The sequence below is a fragment of the Sminthopsis crassicaudata genome, chromosome 6, assembly GCF_048593235.1.
Source record: "Sminthopsis crassicaudata isolate SCR6 chromosome 6, ASM4859323v1, whole genome shotgun sequence".
NCBI classification, from domain to species: Eukaryota; Metazoa; Chordata; class Mammalia; order Dasyuromorphia; family Dasyuridae; genus Sminthopsis; species Sminthopsis crassicaudata.
This window is the reverse complement of record NC_133622.1, coordinates 225,538,128-225,564,120: the sequence shown is the minus strand read 5'-3', so window position 1 is coordinate 225,564,120 and position 25,993 is coordinate 225,538,128. Positions and strand designations below refer to the sequence as shown.

The 25,993-nt window shown below is 42.7% G+C and overlaps 1 protein-coding gene across 4 annotated transcripts; it reads left to right on the top strand.

Moving 5' to 3' along the window:
- Positions 1 to 331: 331 nt before the first annotated feature.
- TRAF6 (TNF receptor associated factor 6) lies at positions 332 to 25,265 on the top strand. Of its 4 annotated transcripts, XM_074276063.1 has the most exons (9): positions 357 to 490; positions 9,899 to 10,008; positions 10,364 to 10,685; positions 13,760 to 13,910; positions 14,813 to 14,971; positions 16,121 to 16,192; positions 17,308 to 17,385; positions 17,939 to 18,452; positions 23,981 to 25,265. In XM_074276063.1, exons 3-9 carry the CDS (start codon positions 10,390 to 10,392, stop codon positions 24,019 to 24,021), a joined length of 1,311 nt encoding a protein of 436 aa, XP_074132164.1. In that variant the 5' UTR covers positions 357 to 490; positions 9,899 to 10,008; positions 10,364 to 10,389; the 3' UTR covers positions 24,022 to 25,265. The 4 variants fall into 4 exon arrangements, with proteins under 4 accessions (XP_074132165.1, XP_074132162.1, XP_074132164.1 ...); XM_074276061.1 differs by lacking the exon at positions 9,899 to 10,008 and having other exon boundaries at positions 339 to 490; XM_074276060.1 differs by lacking the exon at positions 23,981 to 25,265 and having other exon boundaries at positions 17,939 to 18,900.
- Positions 25,266 to 25,993: the final 728 nt, after the last annotated feature.

The following is a 25,993-nucleotide window of genomic DNA, read 5'->3' as shown; positions in this document are numbered from 1 at the left end:
CCATAAAGAAATCCCGGCTCCTCGCCCCGCCCTCCCGTCAGTTTCATGCATGTGACTGGGACGCCTGCTGCTTTTGGGGCCGGGATCACTTCCTAATTCTTCGCCTCACAGCGTCCCACACCGCACCTCGCTTTCCACGCGTCGACCAGGGACGCGCAAGGAAGGAATTCACCCGGGCAATCCCGCCTGGGCGGCGGCGGTGGTGGTGGGTGGGAGGAGGGCACGGCAGCCTGCCTGAGGGCCTCCATGCCGCTAGGGGGCGCTGCGCCGCTAGAGCGAGCGCGACCCCTCTCGGGCGCCGTCGTAACCGGCGCAGGCGCAGTCGCGTTCCCATGCCTGGGCCAGGAGCTGGGAAGGCGGAAGCTGTGGCGGTGGCCGGAGGGGCCTCGCCCACTCCCCGCGACTGGCCGCACCTCCCTGGCCGCGCTCTTCGCCCTCGTTCTTCGTGGGGCCCCCGAGCGACTGAGCGACGAAAGAGCCAAGCGGCGGGGTGAGTGTCTCGGGCCCGGCAGGCTGTGGCGCAGCGGGAGAATGGCCCCCGCTCGCCCCGTACCTCAGTTTCCTCCCCTGGGGAGCGAGCCGGGAGGGTCACCCGCAAGCATTAAGCACCTGCTGTGTGCCGGGCGCTCACGGCGGAGGAGACTCGGAGGGAGCCCCTCCGACAGCATCTTCAGGGAATCCCAGACCGGGCGCCGGGGACGGAGGGAGGGGAGAAAAGTGCGGCCGGGGTCCGTGCCGGTATTCGTAGAGCGAGACTCGGGGAGCCCCTTTACGGATGGGGAAACTGAGACCCGCGCGGGTTGGGCGGCTTACACAGTAAACGAGGCAGCATTCGAACTCGGGCCCCCTTAGACTCCCTCCGTCTCCCTTCGTTTTGGTGCTTCCCTGCTGACTTTCGTGTCGCGGATATAGGCGGGCTTACCAGCTGCGGTGAGCCCGGGAAAGGCGCGGAGCCTGGATGCCTCAGTTTCCCCACCGGGGAGGCAGCCCTTTAGGGTCGGGATGAGGTTCAAACGAGAGACTGAGCGCCGGGGGCCTAGCGAAGAGGCGCTGGTGACGGCGGTAGAGTCGTCTGGCCCCTCTCAGTGGGCGAGCCCCTTGAACTTGAGCGTTGAGGTCTGGCTCGTTTTTAGTTCTTTTTAACTCCTTGTGATCCCGTTATCTTTTTCAGCCTTTAGCCCCGTCCTTGCTCACACTTTTCGTGGCATTGTTATTGTTAGTTTTGTTTTCTAAGCCTACAAAATGATCTTTTGGGAGCCAGGTGCGGTGCGGAATTAAGGAAACTGATTTAGGAAACGTTGTCATTTCCGCTCTATTATATTGGAGGTGCCTCAGGGCTCCCTCCCAGTAGCCTCGAGCCTTGAGCGCCTGGCACACTGTAGGTGCTCAATAAATGTTTATTGCGATCCCTTCCCTCGATGCTCAGCTCCGTTTTCCAGATGAGTAGCTGGGGCCGGAGCCCTGTAGGGCCCGAGGATACTGAGCGCCCTCGGAGCCCGGGTTCCCCCTCGCACGCGGCTCCTCGCCGGGCTCCCTAAGGACCAGGCGCTGTCCACAGGGCTCGGGCTCTGATTGACGCCTCGGGGCCGGACGGCTTCAGTGCTTGCGTTAGGGAAAGTAAACCTGCGGCTCGGAACTGTCTAGTGCTTGTCAGGGCCTGGGGATGTGCCTGCTCTGCGCTGGCTCCGGGGGAGCCCGGAAAAGGGAAACGGGAGGCGGCCCGCAGGCCTGCGGGCTCCGGGGGAGGGAGCCCGCACACCCGGCCTCCGAGGGGAGAGACCGGGCTTGGAGGGACTGTGAAGGGGAGCTCGGAGAAGAGGCCGGCCCCTGGCCACCCATCGGCAGGAGGAACTGAGCTCCAGTCCCAGGCTGCCGAAGGGTCTCCAGGTGGCCGCGCTGGCGCCGGCCCGGGCGCGTGGCTGACCGCGAGGCTTGCCCGGCTGTGGCGACGCTCCTCCCGCTTTGGCCGGAGGCGGGCGGCAGGTTAGCTCCGGAGGGCCTGGGAGAGCCCCTCCGAGCTCCGAGGAAGCTTCCCGCTGGCCTGCAGGCAGGGCTTTTTGTTCGGTCAGTCTCGCTGTTCCTGGTATTTGGAGGAGGGGAAGTCCGCTGTGCCTTTGGGAGGGACTGAACAGAAAGCACCTAAAGCGCTCGCACCGAACCCCCGAGGCTTCTTGTGTTACTTTTGATTTAGGGAACGGCGCAATACCCAATCTGTCCGAGGGGAACTGTAAAAGAAAAGCGACCAGCGGGTAGTGAAGGGAGCCCGCGTCATAGACAGAACACGGGGCCTGAAGGCAGGGCTGGCTTATGGCCCCACTCTGGATATACGTGTATGTGTGTGCGCGTATACATATATGCACATATGTCATGGGCCAGAACTCTGAACTGAAACAAAGAGCGAAGTCAGTGGGATGGACAGAGACAATAATTGTCTAACTTAGCCTGGTTCAGTATGATTGACCTGACCCTTCTAGGAGATGTTATGGACCAGGACTTGAAACTAGGTACTGAGCGGAATTGAGGAGACACTGGCTGAATCTAGTTTCGCATGGATTTAATCCTACAACAAATAATGGTTTCCTAGTGATGTAAGGATTGATGTGTGCTCAGTGTGCACCATATAAGGGAGAAGCTCTCAGGGCCAGAAAAGACAAGCGCACTAGAAGCTCTCGGAGGCTGAGACAGATTCACTCCATCGTCCCCCTTTGTGGTGGCTGCAGGCTCAAGCCCAAACCCCTGGAAGTCCAGGAGATTCGGAAGCCAGAGAAGGAGGGCGGGAGCTCAAGCTCTCGGAACCAAGGAGAGAGACAGGCCTCCAGAAAACTAGCGGAGCCTCAAGTGAAGGAGACAGTAAAGGATTTGGACTTTAACATCTGTCTGGGCTTGTGGTGATTAGTGAACTGAAACGGAGGCTGCTCCCAGAGACCCCAAGAAAACCTCAACAGAGAACATCACATTTTAGAGAGAATATTACACACACACACACACACACACACACACACACATGTACACATACATATACATAGATACACATATATACATACACACATATGTATATATATTTACATAGCCTTGGCCATCTATACCAGATACAGCATCAAGACCTTAAACTTAAACTCTCTCACAGCTCAGTTCACTCCTGGGACTTTTAGAAGCTCTCTGATTCCTTATAGATCTGACAGTGTATGAAGCTGTATTTTGCTGATTGCTGGAGAGAGGTCGGCACTTTGACAAAGTGGGAATACTCTTGGTCTTAGCCTGAACATCTGATTTCAGATGAACCCTCTGACACTTAGGATAGTAACGGGCAAGTCATTTAGCTTTCCCAAAACTTGGTTTCCCACCTGTAAAGTAAAGATAATAAATGCACTACTTAGAGTGGTTGCTGAAGTTGTTGGAAGAAAGCACTTTGTAAGGCTCTTTGCGTCTGCCGTATAAATGTACAGGATTGATAACCTAGAATAGTTTAATGTGTCCTTGGTCTCCCATATATTTACATTTATTTGGTTAATGTTTCCATAATTCTGCTCCTTCCACAAGATGTCAGCAACAGGTTACATAAATGGTAAAAACTATCAATACCAGAAGTGACTTTAAGAGTCTCCAGAGAGTCCAATCCCTTTATTTTACAGATGAGCAAATTGACTCCCAGGGGGATCCGATTAATTGTTCAAGGTCACATGCTGGAACCAAAACTCCGAACAACTCCTTCCCCTTCACCATATTACAGAACATTAGAATTGCAACCTTAATTTTGGCACAATGGGCCTAACATTGGATTTTTTAAGAGAATTTTGTTCCCCAAAACTGACTGTGAGAACCATTTGTGATTCTTCCTTGTCTCTTGTTTCCTGTATTTTAATTCATATGTATGGAGCTTATATGCAGTCTTTTTAATTTGTATTTCCTCCCTTTAATGCTTTGAAAATGCACATGTTTATAAACTCTTCTTGTCCTTGCATCATAGAATAAACTCTGTGAAAGCATATAGCTTCTCTTAGTCTTAATGCATAAAAAATTAATGCTCCTTTGACAATACATTGTTTACACTTCTGTTTCCGGCAGTCTCTTGCTTTGTGTCAGGTGTGTTTTTTAACATCCTGTGAAAACTGTGATCTGACTTAAAAATAACATTTGAAAGTCTTATTTGAAGCTTTCTTGACCTTTGCTTATCCTTCTCCCCACCTGTGCTTTAGCAGTAAGTAATGAGTGTAGTCTTGTGTCCTTTCTTTATTCTTTCTTCTCCCCTTTCCACTATGGGAAACTTGATGTGTGTTATTAGCTACTTAAATATTTAGCAAATTAATGGGAACCTCTGTTGTGTGAGCATATTGTTGACGGTGTTTCTACACATTGTAGATCCAAAAAAGACTATCGGTTGCCCCCGACTTTTTAACCAATGAAAGAAGTCTTTCTTATGCACAGAATTCAAATCTGCAAACCCAGAGTCCCAACAGGAAAGAAAACCCCCACTAGTCCCAGCTTCCATCCTATTAGTTGTTATCTACCCTCACCATTTGTGAGCCAATCAGGGCAGAGAAGGAAAAGGCAACTACTTCAGTTTCTTTGCCAAGAAAACTCCAATGGGGTAAACTAGAAGGACAAGACTGAAATGTCTAAATGGCAACAACAGGATCAGGACTTTATTTATGATAATAGCTCTCATTTATATGGAACCACCCGGGTTTCAAAGTACTAGACACATTTATTTCATTTTTGAAGTGCTCCTGTGAGGATGGTGCTAGGATTGTTCCTCTTTTATAGTTGAGGAAATGGGCTGCTAGGAGTTTGGTGATTGTTACAAGGTTGTAAACAAATATGTCTCCGAGATTGGGCCCAGAGTCAGAAGAACTGAATTCATATATGGTCTTGGCATTTGGAGGGCAAGTGACTTCACCTTTGTCTGCTTCAGTTTCCTCCCCTCAGCCTTTGTGGAGATTGCATTCTGTTGACACAGGAGAGAAACCATTCAGTGGAAGCATTAGCAACTGATTTTTTTATTATTATTTAAATTTTTTTCCAGTTAACAAGCACATATTTTTTCTTCCCATTGACACTTCTTCTCAATTAAAAAAGAAGAGGAAAAAATCCTTTTAACGAATATACACAGTGAAGCAATATAACTTCCTTCATTGATAATGTCTAAAATATGTCTCATAATCTAAGATGCACCAGGAGGTGCATCACCTGGCCCTGTTTGCAAAATATTTTTAAAATTTGGAAGTGATTTCATTCTTTCTATGATATAGAATCTGAGGCATAGAGGACTAAAGCTGCCTGCTCACTGAAGGTGACACTTAGGGGGGGAGCCAGGATGAAAGCTCCCATGTTACCTTCACCTGCCTCTCTGGCCTTCCTACTACTGAGGGGCCCAAGGCCTGAAGTCAAGAAGATCTGAGTTCAGATTTAGCCTTGATAGCTCTGGGCAAGTCCCTTTGCTGCTTTCTGCCTTGATTTCCCCCATTGTAAAATGGGGATAATTAATAGCACCTGCCTCCTGGAGTAACTGTGAAAATAGAGGTAATTTTTGTAAAGTACTAACCTAAAGTTCCTGGCACATATTTTGAGCTTAACATGTGCTTGTTTCCCGCCTTCTTGGTGGCATATGCTTCCATGATCTCATTGCTGTGTTCACCTAGAAAATTAAATATATGGGGAAAATAGGTGCTCTCTGTTGGACCTTGTTTCGTTTTCCAATGTTCCCTTTGAAAATAGAGCAAATGCCCTTTTGACATTATCCATGAAGAGAGTTGCTGTTCAGTAAGGAGACAGTGACAGAGGGAGTCCATGGTTTTGATTCCTAAAGCTAGGAGTATTTATCAATACAATTTTTGGGTCACTAGGGTGTTTTCTTTTAATATGTGATTGATGTCTTTAAGCTGTAAACTTATTGTGAATTCCCCCCTCACCAAATTGTGACTGATTTGTTGAAAACATTTTCTTAGAAATGCTTTTGCCTCCCCTCCCCCCCAAAAAAAGATGTGTTTAAATTATGAGAAAAGCCTTTGAGGTTGTTGTTTTGTTTTGTTTTGTTTTGAACAGGGATGAGAAAGAACCAAAGTCAAGACTGCCAACCAAATGAATTGTTTGGTGAATGCATTGAACATGTATATTTGGAGGAGGAAAGAGTGGACTTTAATGAATAGTCAGTAGGCCTTTGCTTAGCTCTTGCTATGTATCAGCCATAATGGAAAGCACTGAGTCTACAAAAAAAGGCCAAAACACAATCTCTGAACTCTAGAGGTTTTATTGGAGAGGACGGCAGTACCCTTATTGCTAGAACTCCAAGGAAATTTGAGAAATATCTCTGTCTTCAAAAGCACTTTAAAATATTCACCTGGCAGCTTTTGTCTGCTCTGTGATTTATTGCTGCTTGTCTTCTCATTTATATTAAATGAATTCCAAGTCTCTCCCACTCCATCTTTGGAGGTCTCATGGCATAGAGATGATGCTGGGCTCTCAAAGATAGGCTCAGAGAATAAGCTCTGGCAGCTCCTGCTGAACTGGAAAAGCTGGTCTGGGCCCAGTGACAAAGTATATGCTGTCTGAGGGCGAGCATAGTGGCATCTGGGAGTGTTGTTATCTGGAATAATGGAGGCTCATCAATCTTGCAAACTGAGCAGCCCTTGGGTCAGTTTCACAGCCTGATCCTGTGCACAAGTTGGAGTCTGTGCCAATGGAGGAAAGAATGCATACACTGAGAACAATCGTTAGTTTTTGCAGAATGAATTATTAAATGGGGACATTACCCTCTGGGAAATTTAAATGAAATATTAAAATGCACTCATTTTCAAGTATTTATTCAAAATTAGGATTTTATCAGTGACACTACCTCAAAGTTACATTTCCAGAAAACGAGTGCTAGCCTCGTAAATAAAATGCTGGCTTCGGATTAAGGAAGAAATGGACTCAGTTTCTACCTCTGGTATTTACCAGCTGGGTGATCTCCCTAAGTCTCAGTTTTCTGATATGTAAAACACAGCTATTACCTAATGTTTCTGACAGACTTGGCTGTTGTGATGGTCTGTGTAGTGCCTAAGTGCTTTGCAAACTTTAAGGTACTCTAAACCATCCCTTTGGAGAGGTGAGAGGCCTACTAGTGGTTTCAGACTTTTTTAATGGATTGCTTAGTTGTGCTTATTCTTTCCTCCTTCCTTTTTTGTTCCTTAAAAAAAAGAAATCTAATGAGATAGTATATAAGGTACTTTGTAAATTATAAAATGCTATCTTAGTCATTACATTAAAGCATATTTATATTTTTCTCCAAAGGCTAGAAAAGGCCACATATGTCTTGCTGGTTAAAAAATATTTTGCCCTTTAATGTTAGAAATATATTCAAGGGAGAGACTACCATTCTCACTTTAAGAAATAGCAGGATTTCTTCGCAAAGAGTGGCACAAGTCATATATGGCAGTAACCTACATTGTTTCTAACAGGGCTGCTAAAAGCAGTTGCTTTTTAGCAGCATGTCTTGTGAATTTATTTTGCCTGTTAATTGTGCTTTATTTACTCATTAAAAAACCATTTAAAGCAAATCACATTTTTGCTTGAATTTTTGAAATACTGATTTCTGTAACAGAAAAAAGATGACATGAAATTCAAGCAGGGTGTTGTAGAAAGGCAGGTATATACATAAAAGAGAAACCTTAGTTTATGATTTTTTTTTCCTAAAAAAAAAACTTTGACTCTGCAACTAAAACCATTGAAGCCAAAGATCAATTGTGCAGAAATTTTAGCAGTAGTAACTATTCTTCTCTCCCCCCAACAGGACTCAGGACGACCTGGGTCCACACCCTGTCTCAGACCCTTAATGACAATGTGGCCCTGGGCCAGCCATTTATCTCAGAGCCTCGGTTTCTTCAGCTGTAGAACGGGTTGGATTCAGTGGTCAGTGGATTTTAGTATTCATGTGCTTAAATTTTGATTGTCATAGTTCTTTGGGTTAATTTGAATTATGATTCTAGATGGTTTGATTCCTAAGAAATATTATCAGGCTTATTTTTAAAAATCATTCCAGTTCCTAAGCATGTGCTCAGCAACAAATAAGCTGCTTACCAAAGGAAATAGTGTAATATCATGTAAACAAAGAAAAAATGTCATCAAAGAAAGATACACTATTTAGACCCATTCTCATTTTTTACAAGGTAAAATTGTACTTCCAGATTTCTGGCACCAGACAGAAAGATTGACAGAGCAAGAGAGCATTTCTTAATATTAACCACAAAGATTGTTCAAGAGCCTTGATAAGTCCTAGGAATACCAATACTAGCCAAAAGATAATCCTGACTTCAAGGAGGTTACATTTTAATGGGACAAAATAAAAGCTGGAAGAAGGAGAAAAATAGTCTTGGGCAGAGCCAGGTTTGAAGAGGGTATAGCTTGGATAGATACTTCTTTAAATGGAGATTTTCTCCCCTAATGGAAGAGGAAGAGGCAGGAGTGAAGGCTTTGCCAGCTTGAGAAGTCACTTTGGCTGAAGTAAAGGAACTTGTTTTTGTTGTTCATAAAGTCACCATATTCTCACCATAAAGTCTTTCTGTAAAATATTTTAATGAGATAAAAGTGACTTATAATTTTACTACTGAGCTTAAAGGCTCTTAGAACTACAGATGACCATTTTCTTAACTTAGAACACTGGAGAGAGGTGAGAAGAGTGAGAAGTCACAGCAGCTTAGTTTTTAGATGAGCTATGGCTTAGTTTAAAATATATGGCTTCAAAAAGAATCTTGGTCTCATGTTTCCTAGGTTTCAGTTAATTGAAAGATATTTTGAAAAAGAAATTAGGAGTTATTCATTGCGGTTGATGTAGGATACCAGAGGCTCACCTGTATTTCAAGTTTCTCTTCAGAGATCAGTGGATCAGAGATTGACTCTTAACATTTTTACAGACATAGACACTATATAAGTCTATAATCACTCATCTACATTTGCCTGATTTGTATGTGGCCACAGCCTGACCGCTCTGGAGAGGAAAGTGAGGCAGGTGACCTTGCCCAGCGCTCCCACTAAATCCAGGTCACTTGCATGTCATGGCAAGGTCAGGGTCCTCTTCGAGAACATATTTCAATTACACCAGCCCTGACTGTCTCCTTGACCCAGCCTGCCGTTCCTCTGTTCTTGGGATGTCCCTTTCCCCTCTTTGTTCCTGGGACCTCCGTGTTCCCTTCAGAGGTATGTCATCTTCTACTAGAGGCCTTGCCTGCTTCCCCACCTCCCACGCTCCCCCCATCCTTCTGTGTTTTATGGATGCTGGATCTAGCTTATTTATCATTGTTGTGTTTTCTCCTTGTTCTCCTGTTGGCTTCTTATCCCCAGGGTTGGCACAAGGTTGACTTTGAGTGAAAAGCTTTAATAAGCACCGTGTGGGTCTGTGTGGGCCCTGTAGCAGTGGCTCTTGTAACCCCAGCTACAGAGGCTGGCCAGGCTACTGGTCCTGAGCTGGAGGGCGGTGCTGATTGGATGCCCCCCTCCCCATGTTTGACATTGGGTGCCTGCCTGAGAAGGAAAGAGCCAGTCTAGGCCCAAAACGAAGTGAGCATCTAAAGGTTCTCTCCTCAGGGATGAGGATGGGCCCGGGGAATATCCCCCACGCTTCTTTCCCGGCTAAGATGGGGAGACCTGGTCTTGATGTTAAAAATACAGTCACACACACCTGCCTGCATGTGTAAAGCTCTGGCACACGCACTCACATGAGCAGAGCAGGGGACTGAGAGTACCAGGAAAACCAGCAGTCCTTGTCCTATGGGAAGAGGGCCACGTGGGAAGGGGCTGGGGCAGCAGGGGGCCAGCCTCAGAATGGGGATGAAAATAGCAGCCCCACTCAGGGCTCTTGTGAGATAATGTTTGGTTTTGGGTTTAAGTGTAAAGTTCTATGTGTATCGTCTGCTATCTATCACAGAGCATCATGGAGTTAAAGCCGGCAGCATCTGATCACCTCAGATGAGTCCCCTCAGCTGCAGCTTCAAGAGTGTTAGTGAGGGGCCCATCATTGCCCGGCTCTCAGTAAAGGTCAGAACTGGGCTGCTGAGGGCGGTCTGCCCCCTTCAAATGTAGCACACCCTCCACCTCATCTAATTACCATTCATTTGTTATTTGGGAAGCACCTGTGGGTGTTTGGGGTATCGGGAATCCAGAGATGGATATGCAAAGTCTTATTCTGGAAAAGCTTGCAACTTAGCAGAGAAAAAGCACATCTAAAAACAAGCCTCCAAAGAAAGTTGGGGGACCCAGGAGATGTTTGAAGAGGGAGAAGGGGGGGGGGGGCGACATCTGAGCCGAGGTTTGAAGGGATGAATTCTTTGCTTAAAGGCAACAAATGCTGAGTAAATTCGGTTTTAAGCATTTTTTCTTGCTATTTCTGCAGAGAAGTTGTGTGGCCACTTAGCAAATATGAGTCTGCTAAACTGTGAAGACAGCTGCGGTGGCAACCAGCCGGAAAGCGACTGTTGCCCCGCCATGGCTAGTGCCTGCAGCACCGGTGCCAAGGAGGACAGCATGAACGGGAGCACCGTTCCCGGGAACCTTTCCAGCTCCCTGATGGAAGAGATTCAAGGCTATGATGTGGAGTTTGATCCGCCCCTTGAAAGCAAATACGAGTGTCCCATCTGTCTGATGGCGTTACGGGAAGCTGTGCAAACCCCGTGTGGCCATCGCTTCTGCAAGGCCTGCATTGTCAAGTCAATAAGGTAACAAAACATGGAAAAGAGCTTGAGTTTCTCAAGAGCTAGTTTTACTGGGTAAGAAGTTGCATAGGTAATGTAGAACATGGAAAAGTAAGCTGAGAAAGCTGGATTCTGTTTCCAGCAACAGTTGTTAAGGTAATTGCCATATCCCCCAGCTTATAAAACTGTTTCTTCCGTATCTTCTTGTGAAGAAAGAGAGAAAAATCATCATTTTCTGAGAAAGAACATAGAAGCTTTACTTTTTTTTTCCCCCTGAGGCAATTGGGGTTAAGTGACTTACCCACAGTCACACAGCTACTATGTGTTAAGTATCTGAGGCCAGATTTCAACTTGGGTCCTCCTGACTTCAGGGCTGGTGCTGTATCCATTGCACCACCTAGCTGCCCCGAAGCTTTACTTTCTTCTAAGATGCCAAGACTGGAACACAAAATAATAGCCATAAGCTTAGAGCATTAGTGAAAAATCAAACTGTTAACCAGCTTTCTTTGTAAATGAGCTGTCAGTATAATTTTAATATCTGACTTAGCTTGACCATGTTAGTAATGCACAGTAGTAAGAATAATTTACCCATATACCCTTTCATTAGCAATTGATACTCCAGCTACAAATAGAATTTCCATGAATTCATTAAAGGTCCCCTTCCAAGAAAACTTTAATTTTTATTGCATCTCTCTATATTAAAAGCATCTCTAATCATTTTAGGAAGTTTCTTTTATAAAAAATATAAAGTAATAGAAATTCAGCCATAGATGAATAAATCATCATGGTTTGCTACAAATTAGAAGGGATAATCTTACCACTTGCACACACACAAAATGGATGGCTTCATTCTGATAATATTTACTATTACTGCCCCCCTCTTCCTCCTCCTTTTAAAAATTCTTTTAAGACCCATGTGAAGTAGTTGAGTAACTGGTGTCTTTATTTACAAGTAAAGTACAAATTACTGCTCTACCTTCCTGGGGCCATAAATAGTTGATAAGCTCTTCTGGGTCTTTAGTTTAATGCACTGAATCTTCTTTCAAACTTCAAGGACTTCTTTAGTACTTTGTGGCAGGTATATTTCCCAGGACCCCTCTCTGTAAGCCTGCACAGCATCTGTAGGGTGAATTGAAATGCTCTGTTAGGACATTACTTTAAAAAAAGCTCCCAGGAAACCAAGCTTGTTGGTTCAGCTTTTGCCTTTGTTGTTTCCCCTGATGCTCCATCATGCAATGTATGTAGTAAATAGAAGTAGGGTGTGGATATTGGGTTTCCTCTTATTAAGCTAGAAATGTATGATGTCTCACCAGGTGTCATTTAGGCTTACAAAGCAAGGCAAGCTGAAGCTTTAATTTTTTTTTTTTTTAAATAAGTAGGGAGGTTTTCCCACACATTTTGGGACCAGGAAAAGAAGCAAAACCCACAAGAGTAAATTGGAGGGTTTTCTTTTTCTACATTCCCTTCTAAAACCTCAGCTGTCTGCTTGTACTCACATCGATGCTCATAGAAATAATGTCATCTTGTACCATCACCAGCTACTGTTTAGCACAGTGGTCCTCAAACTTTTTAAATAGGGAACCAGTTCACTGTCCCTCAGACTGTTGGAGAGCCGGGCTATAGTAAAAACAAAAGCTCACCCTCTGTCTCTGCCGCCTCAACCCAGTGCCAGAAGTGTGCCTTGCTAACATGAGTTTAGGCCGAACATCACTTCTGGTCTGATTTTGCCATAGACGGGCCACATAAACATCCTCACCGAGCCGCATCTGGCCTGCGAGCCGTAGTTTGAGGATCCCTGGTTTTGCGTTAGAAGATCTGAGTTCAAATCCCAGTTCTGCCATTTCAGTCTCGTGTGACTTCCAGGAATTCACTTTGTCTCACTGTGCTTCTGCTTCCTCATCTGTAGAATGAGAGGGGTATGATATGATCTTTAAGGTCCCTTGTAATACTATGTAACCAACAGAGTGCATCTACTCATCTGAATCTAATTCTGTTTCTTTCAAAAGGAATTCTGGTACTCCAGATATTTTGTATAGATACCTTGTATGTTTTGTATGTGATTTCCTAGATTTAGATTCCTTAATTTTTTTTTAATTAGACCATACTTAAGCATTCCATGCTTCAAGCACCACCTTATTCACTACAAAGAACTCTCAATGCTGCCTAGATAAGGCATCCTAGAACATGCATCAAGAGCCCTGTCTACTTAAAGCTTATGGTAGAAGTGATAGTCAGTGGCTGGGAAAGAATGATTAGGACCTTAGGCCAGAAATGGTAAGTGCCTTCACAAGAAAGGAGAAAGTCCTAAAATATCAGGGCTGAGGATAAGAGCTGAGACCCGGCACCAGGATATGCACACCCTAATCATAATGACTCTGCTCATCCTGTTTTTTCTTCACAATAATCCTGTGAGGTCCAACAGACTGGAAGGAGTCTTTACTCTGCTCCTCCAGTTTGCAGATGAGACCTGAGAGAACTGAGACCCAAAGAACTTAAATGACTTGTTCACATTTATGTGAAATTGAGCACCTTTAGAACTTACCCGTCCCCTGCTGGCTTCAAACCATTCCTCTTCCTGTCGATTTTCTTGAAATCACTCCCATTGCCTGTGCCAAAGCTTGGATCGTCTTTAAGGCATGGCCAGTCACCAGAATGGCCCCAAACAATTCACTAGTTTGATTAGACAAGCCTTACGTGGGACTCTTGGAAATGCCCTGATCATATTTAGTTGAATCAGGAATCTTAGCATACCCTTTGGTTACTAGGCTTGTTGTGACTGAATAACAAGGCTGCCCACACTGCCCATCTTCTGTCTGTCAAGGAGTTTATTCACGTAAAGGGTCCACATCTCTTATGGTATCAAACAACCCCATGGTTTTAAAAATCCCTTATTGCTTTATACCATGAAGATGGCATATGATTGCTCCATTTCCATTGGTTACCATAGTTTTTTTGTTTTGGTAATACAGTTGGTTATTCAATACCATGTTGTATAATAGATACTAAATGGAGATTATATGTGTTTGTTGAATGATAGTTAAGTTTGAATTGCCCTCTGATAATTTGACACATTTTTTTTTTTCATCTATTTATTGTAGAGACGCGGGTCACAAATGCCCTGTAGACAATGAAATACTGCTGGAGAATCAACTATTTCCTGACAATTTTGCTAAACGGGAAATCCTCTCACTTACAGTGAAGTGTCCAAATGAAGGTTGTCTGCTGAAGATGGAACTGAGGCATCTAGAGGTGGACTGTAAATCTCTTTGCTATTCTGTCATGCTTCCAAAACAGTTTACTTTTGGCTGGGCTTGTTGGTGGGCTACCACATACACATGGAAAGAATTCGACCTAGCAGGGAAAGAAGCCAGGGTTCTTCCTCCTCCCTCCCCAGATGTTCTTGTCCGATCTGCAACTGAGCTGGCCTGGGCCCTGCAGGTGCCACCCTTGACTCCCAGACTCCCATTTTGGCTACTTTCCTAAATTGTGCACTTCCTTGTTAATGAGGCGGGATACCCTTATGGCTTGTGAGTCAAAACAAGTCATGAAAGTACTCGTGGCGTTTGCTTTGAGCAGAGTAGTTTTAGCGAGACCACTCGGGCCAGTCAGTGGCTTAAGCACATGGTTTATGTTGCACTCAAAGTTTAATGACTTGCAGTCAATTTTCCACTGCTCCTTAAAGAAGCTCCTCCTTTAGGTCGTTCACTGTGAACATTGCAGGTGCTTTTGTTCTGGGACTCTGAATAATAGAGTCAGAGCCTGGACCTGCCGTGTTTCAGTGTGAGGAATTCCTGGCCCCGGAACTCTCCCTCCAGTGCTTCAGGTCCCTATAAAGTCTTAGAGAGTGGCCCCCAGCCCGGGGCCATGCAGCTCTGTGTATGGCAGAGCCAAGGTGGGAACACAGCTTCTGACCTGGAGATTAACTCTTTTGCCACTATATAGATGCACTTGGCCAAATTGAATTTGTTTATGAAATTTAAAATCAGAACTACTATTTGAAAGTACTTATAAAGCAGCCACACTGTATATGGTCTTCCCGGGGTTACACAATGATCTCTCATATCTGAATAACAGGTAAATCAGCTTGCTGAGGGCAGGTGGAACTCTTGATTGATAGAGAGTCATCAGTTTTCCTTTTGCTCTTTTTATAGGATCACCAGACACATTGTGAGTTTGCACTTGTGGAATGCTCACAGTGCCACCTTTCCTTTCGGAAATATCTCCTTCACAATCATATGCTCACGGAGTGTCCAAGGCGGCAAGTGTCATGTGTGAATTGTGCTGCCCCGATGCCGTTTGAAGAGAAAGAGGCACGTATTGACCTGGGTTCTGCCACAGAATGAAGGCACCAAGAGGCTGCTGTCATTGATAAAATTAGAGCTAAAACTCCGGGCCTCCTGACCCATTCTGTCACAAGACTAACTTTCATGGCGTTTGCATTATCTGGTGATGTTGTTAACTCTTGATAGTTACATAGTTCCTTAGAGGGTGCTGCTCTGTAAAATGGTTTGGACAGTCATTGGTGCAGTGGAGAAAGAGTGGGCCTTGGAGTCAAGATAATCTGAGTTCAAATGTGACCTGTTACTAGCTGTGTGACCCTCACCGTGTCACATAACCTCTGTTTGCCTTAGTTTCTTCATCTGTAAAATGGGGATTGTAATAACACCTGCCTTTCAGGGTAGTTGTGAGGATCAAATAAGATAATAATTGTAAGGCTGTTTAACAGAGTGCCTGGTAAAAAATAAGCAATATGTAAATGTTTATTATAATTTCTTTTTCTACATTCCCTCTGTTTCATAACAATGAGACAAATGAAATTTGCTGGCTTGCTGAAGATGTTAAGGAAGAGTTACTCTTGCATCATAATTAGAGCAAAATCACATCAACTTCCTCGTCCCCACATCAGTAGATGTAGAATCATCTTGGAATGCTGATTTAAATCGTTTGATTTGAGGCATGGAATTTGATTTTCCAATTGAAGATTCTTTTTGGTGATGAGGGGATTTAATAACGGGATTTGACTTGCAACAGTGGAGATAAAACATAGCAAAACTCACCCTAGGAATGATTCCATTTAATAAGACAAGGCTTCATTAGGAGGCTTCATGCTGAAGATGGAAATTTGGGGGACAGATTGTGGGGAATTGGAAGTAGTGCTTAGCCTAAATCCCACCAGCCTCGTTGTGTCTCGTTAGCTAGTAATTAGGGAAAAGCTGAAGAGCTACTGCATTTTGGTCAGTATTCTGGTCAGAGAACTAGAATGCTAAATAGTATGAATATCCTGGGGAAATGGAAAAGTAAGTTCTTTGAAACCATTAAAGTAGTTTGTGCTACATAAATCTTACTGTTCTCGAGTAATTTGGGCTAGATGAAAAATCAGCTGTGTACTTGCTTAGTTGGATTAAGATACAAGAGAGCTTATGTTTTGTTTTGTTTTTTTCTTTTTCTCCAAAATGTAGTTCCATGACCAGAACTGTCCACTGGCAACAGTCTTCTGTAAATACTGCAACACCATGCTCATCCGCGAACAGGTAGAATGATTTCCCTCTTTCTCACAAATAGACACATTTCCTGAAAGCTCCCAGGAATGTGATCTGGGTCATGGAGTTGGAAATGAGAGACCCACAAGTATTTGAAGTAGAGGGGCTCCATCGCACAGCAGGGGGTAGTGGAGGAGGCCAGCAACGTCAGTCACTTTCTGTGGGTTGCTCAGAACTCTAGAGGCATGAGCCCAGAGAAGGCTGAAGTTGCAAGGCCGTGCCTTGGACAAGCTGGCCTCAGTGTTACCATCTGTAAAATGAGAAGGTTAGGCTGCTATTAACCCTGAACATTCTCATCTTCAAGTTAATAAACTCAGAATTTTGTTTTTGATAAGCCTCTGCTCTGTTAAGTATCCCTGAGAGAGATAGAACCCATCTGAGAAGAGGAAAGCATAAGATAAGAGCAAATGTAACAAGTTCCATAGTTTCCTGTCTTTCCTTTCCTTTCTGCTATCAATAGATTGTAGGCCCTGAAGCCTAATAAGAAGTTGGTATTTATAGTCCATCGTAAGTATGCCTAAGGTATCACATTGGCCATCCTAGGTGGGATGGGAATGTGGTAGACCACAGTTCTGCCTCATTCCTGTCTTAAGACTTTTGGACAGTTCAGCATCAAAAATAAGAATTACCAGTAGGAATTTTACTACACCCATGAAATCTGCCAGTGCAGAGATCATCATCTTAATAATTTGCTCAGCAAGTACTAGGAAAACTCTCAACTTTTCCATTTGATTGATTGTGCTTCTGAAATGACCAGTTGAGTTTATTTCTAAAAGACAAAAGTGTCCATTTTAATACACTACATTTTTTCCCCGTTTCCTATGTCACAGCCCCCAATTCTCTTCTCAGAATTTATTCTTTAAAGAAAAAAAACCACTAGAGGGCAGTCTGTATCAACAGTGGGACTGAGTTTCTTGTCTTCTCAAAAATCTAATTTGTTGGAATACTATGAGATTTAATACTATTTAACTTTCAGTGTGTGACTTTGAAATTGCACTTACTAATGGTTTACTGGAAATTGAAATAGTCACTTTAAATGTGATCTCTTCACTGTCTGGAGAAAATTATTTCTTGCAGGAAAATTGTCTTGTTTTGTTTCTTTCCAGATGCCTAATCACTATGATATAGATTGTCCAACAGCTCCGATTCCATGTACATTCAGTACATTTGGGTGTGATGAGAAGGTGAGTTTTGTTTTAAATATCAAGAGAAACTCTTCTCATTGCACATGTTTAACCTCTATCAGATTGCTTGCTGTCTAGGGAAGGAAGAGAGAAAAAGGTTTTCAAAGCTGAATGTTATCTTTGCATATATTTGGAAAAATAAAAAGCTATTATAAAAATAAAAAAAAACCTTTCCTGTTAAATTGTGGCATTTATGTTACTCAGCAAGATGCTTCAGAGAATCTAGTCTTCAGCCATTGGAAGTTCTAACCAAACCATAATTATCAGCTTTCAGGAGACAACAGGATATTGTCAAATTCAGAAATACCTTTGAGGCTCAGTTTGTTGCTCTCTAAAATAAGAGTTTATAATAACCAAACTACCTGCCTCACAAAGTTGTTGTGAGAGTTAAATGAAATAATGTACATAAAATGTGCTGCAAACTTTTAGAGTAATAGATGTATTCATTATTTTCATTTTTCTCTTTTATTCCTTTAAATTAACCCTGACCTTTCCTCATTCTTTTCTTGGTTTGAGTGTTCCAGTCTCTGACTATCATCAGTTTTTGTTCTAGATGCAGAGGAATCATTTGGCACGCCACCTACAAGAGGATACTCTGGCCCACATGCGCATGATGGCACAGGCCATCCAGAACATCAGCATTGCAGCTTTCGATCCAGGGCTGCCCCGGACCCCATCAGGATGCCACCAGGAGGTTCAGAACTTCCAAGAAACCATCCAGCAGTTGGAGAGTCGCCTTGTGATGCAAGACCATCAAATCCGAGAGCTGACGGCCAAGATGGAAACGCAGAGTGCTTGCGTAGGGGACCTCAAACGTACCATTCGAACCCTCGAGGACAGGATCGCCGAGATGGAGGCGCAGCAGTGCAATGGCATTTACATCTGGAAAATCAACAACTTTGGGATGCATTTGAAATCTCAAGAAGAGGAGAAACCTGTAGTCATCCACAGCCCTGGATTCTACACTGGCAAACCCGGCTATAAGCTCTGCATGCGCCTTCACCTGCAGCTGCCCAGCGCTCAGCGCTGCGCTAACTACATTTCCCTTTTTGTCCACACGATGCAAGGTGAGTATGACAGCCATCTTCCATGGCCCTTCCAGGGCACGATACGCCTTACTATTCTCGATCAGTCTGAAGCCCCGGTGAGGCAGAATCACGAAGAGGTCATGGACGCCAAGCCAGATCTGCTGGCCTTCCAGAGACCCACCATCCCCCGGAACCCCAAAGGTTTCGGCTATGTGACTTTCATGCACTTACAAGCCCTTAGACAAAGAACCTTTATTAAAGATGATACTTTACTTGTGCGTTGTGAGGTTTTGACACGCCTGGACATGAATAGCTTACGGAGGGAGGGATTTCAGCCACGCAGTACTGACGCAGGGGTGTAGAGCGTGGCCCTTGGCTTGTGAAAAACGGACGCCATCTGGAGTCCATGGTCGCCTTACCTGGCTTATGTCACAATTGTATCTTCCAGGCTTTATTTCTGGTTGCCTGTGAAGTCAGTTCAAGAGCCTCAGCTCTCTAAAAACCTCTAACCAATGAAACACAAACCCAAACAATGATTTAAAGAAAGAGTATTTCATTACTCGGTCATAAATTCTGTACCATTACCTAAAAATCATTCATCAAAAGTCTGAATCCATATCATTATCTTGAGTCCTCACTCCTTCTGAGACAGTCTAAATAGAAACAGTTTTCCCTTAGATACGAACACTTTGTCTACTTCTACAAAAGAATGGAATCCGAGGTGCCTTTAAGTATTTTAGCTATTTTGTTAGTCTAAGGATATCTCTTCTTGTTTCTCAGATCAAGTCAGAAGATCAGTACCAAAGGATTTTCCTATGAACTTTACCCAAAGGATGTCATGTTATTTATTATCCAAAAGCCATGGTAAAGCAATTGAAAGCCTCTTCTTCTTCTCTGGATAATCATAAATTTCCTTCTACTCGTGTTATTTTGATGATATCAGACTTAAGTAGATTGATAATCACTACTGCCTTACCTACCCAGAAAGAAGAGATAGTTAGAAATTTGAGTTCTCAAAAATTTGACCTCTTTTTAGTTCTTGAGATCTGGGGTAAAGTTCCCATTTGCTGCTTTTTTTCTCCCAGGGAATTTCTAGCTACAAGCACAGTCATTTATAGTGGTTTTAGATTTGTTTAAAAAAAAAAAATTTTTTTATTTTTTTCACCAAGATGATATGTATTTTTATAAAGAACTTTGAACTTCGCGAAAGGCTTTTCCCACTGCACATGTGAATGTTAGAGACTTTGAATACTCCTTACTGAATATTCTTGCATCTTAATTCAGTGCACGTTTCTTTGAAGACATATCAGAACATTTTTCCTTTCCATCTTCTCTGTACTGCTCTTCTTTGGTGTCAAGAAGCTTATGGGTAATAGTTCTGGCATCTTTTTGAGTTCTGTTGATAAGATGCTACCCTTGCATACCCATCAGTCATCACCTGCTGAACTAAAGTTTGAGGCTAAAAGAGATGTGTGTATGAATATATTTGTTGTATGTGGTGTCTCACAAGTATTTGTGTATATATACACACAATCACAAATTTAATAACAGTCCGAAATTTCATTGCAAGTATACAGCCCCTGTAGTAGCACCTGTGATCAGGATGCATACCCACTGCCCAGTTGTGTAAGCCAGTGATTCAAAGCTATTTTGGGATTTTTATGGCTGGATCTTTTTGTATTCCTGCCGTACACCTATGATGCTGTTACTTTATTTAAGTAAGGCAGATTAAAATTGATTTTGATAATTTTTTCAATTACCTCCTTAAGAGGGAGCCTAGAAATCATTAAAAGGAAGGAGGAATTTCTCAGTGGAGAGAGTTCCATAGTCCATTATTTGGAATGATTGCCTTACCTCATCAGGACCATAGGATCCGAATGAAAAAGCTTAAAAAGGGAACACGGAATTCACTCAGTATTTCTTTAACATATCCTCCTAGGACAATAATGAAGGGCTTAAGGAATGGGCCTTGGGAGGCCCATGCAGATTATTTGTTTAAATTTGTTCAGTAGTGTATTAGAAGCCTTGGATCTTGACTGTTGGAGCAAAATCTAGTTCTGAACATTAGTCGTTATCGTGAGTTTTATTACAAACTAGTGACTCTCAGAAGGAGCTGAATAGAGAGAGTGGCTTGCTGATCAGAAAAGAATAGTGCAACGGAGTAATAAATGTTGATCAGCTGGGACTAATTGATTTTTATATTAAGTTTTCTACGAATCACCTATTTTACTATTGCCCACTCCAAAGCAAGGATATTTATCATTACAAAAGGAGGATGGGAAACAAAGCTAGAGAGAGCCCCCTTCCCTGTTCTACCAACAGTAAAACAAAGGGCTACATTTCCCTTTTTGTCTCCAACATAATTCATGGCCCCTACGGCCTACTCCCCTGCTGCTTTGTTATCTGCTCTTTGATCAGACCACTCTGTGATCCCCTGGCTCAGGAGCACCCATGACCCTCTTCCTGTCCTCAGGAGAAGCCAAACGAGTGCTGCTTGATTGCCACAACCCCTTTGGCTTTCGGTTCCCTCATCTCTAAAATGAGGAGGTTCCAGTATGTCAGACCTTTCTGTGGGTGGCAGGGAGCCCTGTGGCAAGAAACCAATTATCCTGAAATACAGGTGTCAAAATATTTTATAAAAAAATCAAATTTATGAACTCCAGATTAAGAATCCCTGCATTAAATCGTCCTTAAGGCCTCTTACATCTCAAAGTAAGGGATTCCAGAAATTAAGTTCTCATGTCTCTGACAGTTCTCATGAAGCCTTCTCAAGGAGGAGGCTTAAAACTGGGCAGTTAAGTCTGGAGACAGTTCTCTCTGCTCTCTGTCAGTGTATGAAGTGACCATCGTCTGGGCTGCCTCTTCTCTAGGGGCTGCTCTTTCCTCGCTTGTTAGCTTTTCCTAAATGATTCTGAGCATCATTACAGAGACCGATGATGTAGTCATCATCCAAGACGAAGGGATGTTTTTGGTCAGGTCTTTGGGCTGACCTTGACTCGGGACCTGATAACAAGCTGATTTCCTCTTTTAGTCCTGCTGTGCCAAAATAAAAGTGGAAGCTGCCTAGTTTGATAAGTTGACAGGTGAAGAGGCGGGCCATATTTGTGTTTTATTAACTGACAGACTGGTCGCTGCTTTCCAGTTTATGCTTCTGCATCATCTGGGGTCAGCTAAAATAAGCTCCTTTTGCCACTTCCTCTTTGGGAGAGTCGTCCAAGATGGTATTTATCCTCGGCTTGCTCTAAGTCACACGTTAGGCTGTTGGCTGACAGAGTAGGGAGGTAATTACATGTCAGTAATTACTTCTGCCCTTAAGCAACCCTTTTTTGGTGACATAACCGAAATTATCTTTTTTTCTTGGGGAATAGGGAAGGTAAGATCATGGAGACCCAGCTTGGCGAGAGCTGTTGAACATGAAAAGGGAAACATGAGTCTCCAGGGATTATTTAGAAAAATTGTGCTTTTGCCACAAAATTTATAATCTTTCACTTGATTTATTCATCATTTTCAAACCAATACAGTTTGAAATAAACCAGGCCTGTGCTTAGGAATCTCCTGGACTATCAGCATAAAAAAAGTAACAAATATCATCCCCATCAGTTGCCCACTACATTTTACAAGTTGTTTTGCTCAGAGTTTCTTGGATCTCTTCTGTTTTACTAATAAATATTTTTACTTTATTGGAGAAAAATTTTTAAAAATCTTTTTCATTTTTTCATTTAATTCATTATCACTGAATTGGCAAGGCCCACAGCTAAATCCCTTTCTGAAACACTTTTTTTAATCACTTTGGATTAAAAGCTCCTTCCAGTTAGGCTTGTTTGTTTTTGTTTTGGTTTTGTTTTTAATAAAATACTGCAGTGCTCTATTTCCATTAGGCCTGAGTAGCTGTATGTGTTCTAAATTCTTTAAAACAAGATTGATATGTCTTTTCTGTTAAGTAGTTAAGACCGTCTGTATTGTCTTTTTGGCCACACTCCTTATTAGCTGTGTGATCTTGGGAAAGATGCAACTCTCCTGAGTTTTACTTTCTTTCCCAGCTCACTGCTTTCTTCCTTCACAAGGTGATTGTGAGGATTAACAAGATACAAATGTGAAAATTGGTAAACTACTGTGCTATGTAAATGTAATTTAATTGTGAAGATGACAAAAATTGTCATCTGGGGGTGTTTTTGTCTTATCATGTCACCACATAGTTTTGTTCCTTTGTAAAAATGAGTCTTTGATTGTTAATGGAGACCAGTGTGGTAGTGACTACAAATTCCCTAAACCTCTTATCACACTTGGGAAGCCATCTTCCAGTGTAATGCTCAGACATCCTGACAACAGGTGTTTTTAGTTCCATCTTTCCTCTAAGTTCTCCTACAGATTTCATTCATCCTTCCTATAGAACTCTGCTGTAGTTCCTTGTGGCCAGTACCTTGGAAGACCTAATCAAATCAATGTTGACCCATGGGTTTAATTATACTGAAGCAATAATATAAGGAGACCTTTGGATCAAAAATGAACATTTGTAAAGAGATATTTAGCTGTTTTTTAAATGTCACGTCTTTTCCATCTTAGTCATCATGCTTCATTTTTATTACAGAAATATTATTACAGAAATAATGTTTTCTTTTGTTTTAATGTAAGGCTATTTTCTCATAATAGCTATCAGAATCAAATACAGAAAAGTAATTCTGGTTGGGAAAGATTTGAAAAGGAGTCTGCAAAAAGGGAACATTCGACTCCATTGTAGTACTTTATATTCTATGTTCTCACCTGGCTCTCCATGTAACGTTGATCCTGGCACTAAAGCATAATTCCAGTGTTCTTACAGCAGTTCTCTGAAAGGAAGATTGTTTTAAACTTTGTTGCCCCAATCTTTACAAGCTTGCCCTAGCACAGTGGTCCTCAAACTTCTTAAATAGGGGCCCAGTTCACTGTCCCTCAGACTGTCGGAGGGCCGGACTATAGTAAAAACAAAAGCTCACACTCTGTCTCCGCCCCTCAGCCCATTTGCCATAACCCGGCGGGCCACATCTGGCCCACAGGCCGTAGTTTGAGAACCCCTGCCCTAGCATCTATCCCATAAATTCTCCAAGTGAGTACCAAAGTAGGTCCGTAGTGAGTATGGAGGAGCAGGCAGAGATGGCTTCTGCCTCATTGGTGCTGAGAGGAATATGAAACTTAGTGCCTTCTTGCTTTCAAAGGGAAAAGAGTTGACTGATGTGCAAATTAATTTCCCATGTAAGCAAAGGTTAGTAACATTTTCAGAGCTCACTTTCAGTGAGGCTTCCTTCTAGGTCAGTTCCCTTAAATTCTATTGCTATTGAAAATGAAACAGAGTTATACCTGGGATGTATATTGGAGATGTAATTAAAGGTTTCTAAAGCTGATTTAGAAAGTTTGTATTTCCAGACCTAATGCATTTTATGGTTTTATTTATATTTCTACATAAAGAAATACTTTTGTACATCACTATGGTGTAAACTATTTGCTTTTAAACAAAGAGATCAGTCATTCTGCTGTTGGTCGTGATTAATGAGTTGGATGAGCTTTTTGCACTCATTTTGTGAATTGTCCAGGTTCCCAAAATCCTGCATCAGGAGAGATGAGAAAATATTGACTGGATAAGCCATCACGCTGAAAGACAAAGGATTGGATTCTGAACACTGAGCAAGGAAATCATATACCTAGGAAAATGTTTTGTGCCTTTTAAAGAAAAGATACCCTATAAATCCAAAGAATGTTTTTTTTAAAATAATCATTTTCCATAAATGGTAAGAAAAGCTAGGAATTGATCAGACTTTTTATGAAATGAAGCACATTAACACACCAGTGGCCATCGATCATATTTTTTGAAATTGCTGCTTTAGAAGTTTCGGGCCTATCACATATACACATATAGATGCATATGTGTAAAATACACATAAGTGTATATGGGGATATAGATATATGAATCTATGTTTATAGAGTCATATATCTGTATAAAATAAACTCGCCACATAACTGCTGGGATCTCGTTTTCTTTAAGTATTACCTGAAACTCTTTGCAGCAAATTACTATTTATGTTTGCCCACATGCAGAATTACCCAGCCTTGGTTTTGTTACCCCCCGTTGGCTCTCTAATTATCAGAGATCTCTTAAAATCCTCCAAATAAAACTTTAATTCACTCTCAGGTAATAAACAAGTGCCTTACCAGCCCTCTGAGGGGGCTGAGGCCATTGTCAAATTCCAGGAGGATGGGGACTAAGGATGGGCAGAAAGGCTGGCTGTGAGAGCCCAGCAAGGCTGTGAATTTGTAGAAATGTACAGGGAATCAATCAACCTGGTTGTGAGCTCCAACCTCAACAGGTTTGTTATCTGGACCTGCTTTTGACCCCATGATAGATTGGGGCCGGGGGTGGGGGGGATTACCTAGATTAATCCCTTTCAAATGTTTTTTCTTTATTCAGAGGCTAGTAGGAACCCTAATAATTAATTAACCAATTCTCCACTGTTTTGTGAATGTACTAAGAAGCCTGTGTTTCTGGATGTTCTAGGACAGGATATTTATGCATGACTCCGATGGCCAAAGCTTTAGACAGCTAGAGACTGGACAAAAGGAGAGGTGATCCTTGAACATCTTCCCTTCCTTTTTCTACCCCCCAGCCCACCTCACCTTCATGAATGTCTTTGGGGAAGGCGAGTGTCACACTGGCAAAGATAAGAGACCTTTGCCCCTCTCCCTTCCTGGTCTATGTATTGCACTAGTCCCATAATAAAACTGTATGTTGGTTTGTCTGTATTTTCCCTTGTAAATGAAAAAAGTATAAGCAGCATTTCTGGAAGAAAATTTTAAAATTAATAAATTGTTTTAATGTTATAATCAAGTTGTTGTGATTGGGGGAAGGGCACAGTGTAAACTGAGAAGGAAGAGGTATAGGAGAGCAGAGTTGGAAGAGACCTTGAACTCATGTTCTGTGGTTCCCCGGTTTTATCACATGTGACTGAGCAGAAATTCCGTTCATCCTGGTTCATGGAGAAGAGGGGCGAAAGTAGAGAGGCTGGGGGAGGAAGGAAGCTCAGATTTGTGTCAGGTGATGGCGGCTTTCTTGCAGGACACATGTAATGAGCTCCTTCCTCTGCCAATATTTATCAGCCTGCCTCATTTCAAGTGACTATAGAAAGAAAAAAATCCTAGACAAGTAACATTACAAAGTCTGCATTTGGATCAGAAGATGTAGGTTTGATTCCAGCTTCTCTCTAGGAGCCACGTAACCTCCCTGGACCCCATTTTCCTCATCTAATAGGAGCCTGAACTAGATGGCTTTAAGATCTCTTTCAGGTCTAAATTTGTGAACCTTTTTTTAACAGGGTTCCCCTCCACCTCTTTTTTACTTGTTAAAGAACTGTTTCCAGGCAGAGAGACACATTTGTATAATCCTTCCTAAATATCCACCTGCTGCATTTAAAATGAATCAAGTAATTTCAGAACTGAGTGACACAAACACTTCTAAGACATTTTGTAGGAAAACAGCTTTTCAAAAAAGCCTTTGGGGATGAACGTTCCAAGAAGAAAAGTCATCAAAGACTATAATTTTTAAAACACTCCCA

Excerpts from the sequence above, each read along its gene's own strand:
- TRAF6 (XM_074276064.1), top strand. The coding sequence starts at position 10,390 with ATGAGTCTGCTAAACTGTGAAGACAGCTGCGGTGGCAACCAGCCGGAA. Across the intron at positions 14,972-16,120 it reads TGCCGTTTGAAGAGAAAGAG|TTCCATGACCAGAACTGTCC; the intron begins GCACGTATTGAC and ends TCCAAAATGTAG. Across the intron at positions 17,386-17,938 it reads CATTTGGGTGTGATGAGAAG|ATGCAGAGGAATCATTTGGC; the intron begins GTGAGTTTTGTT and ends TTTTTGTTCTAG.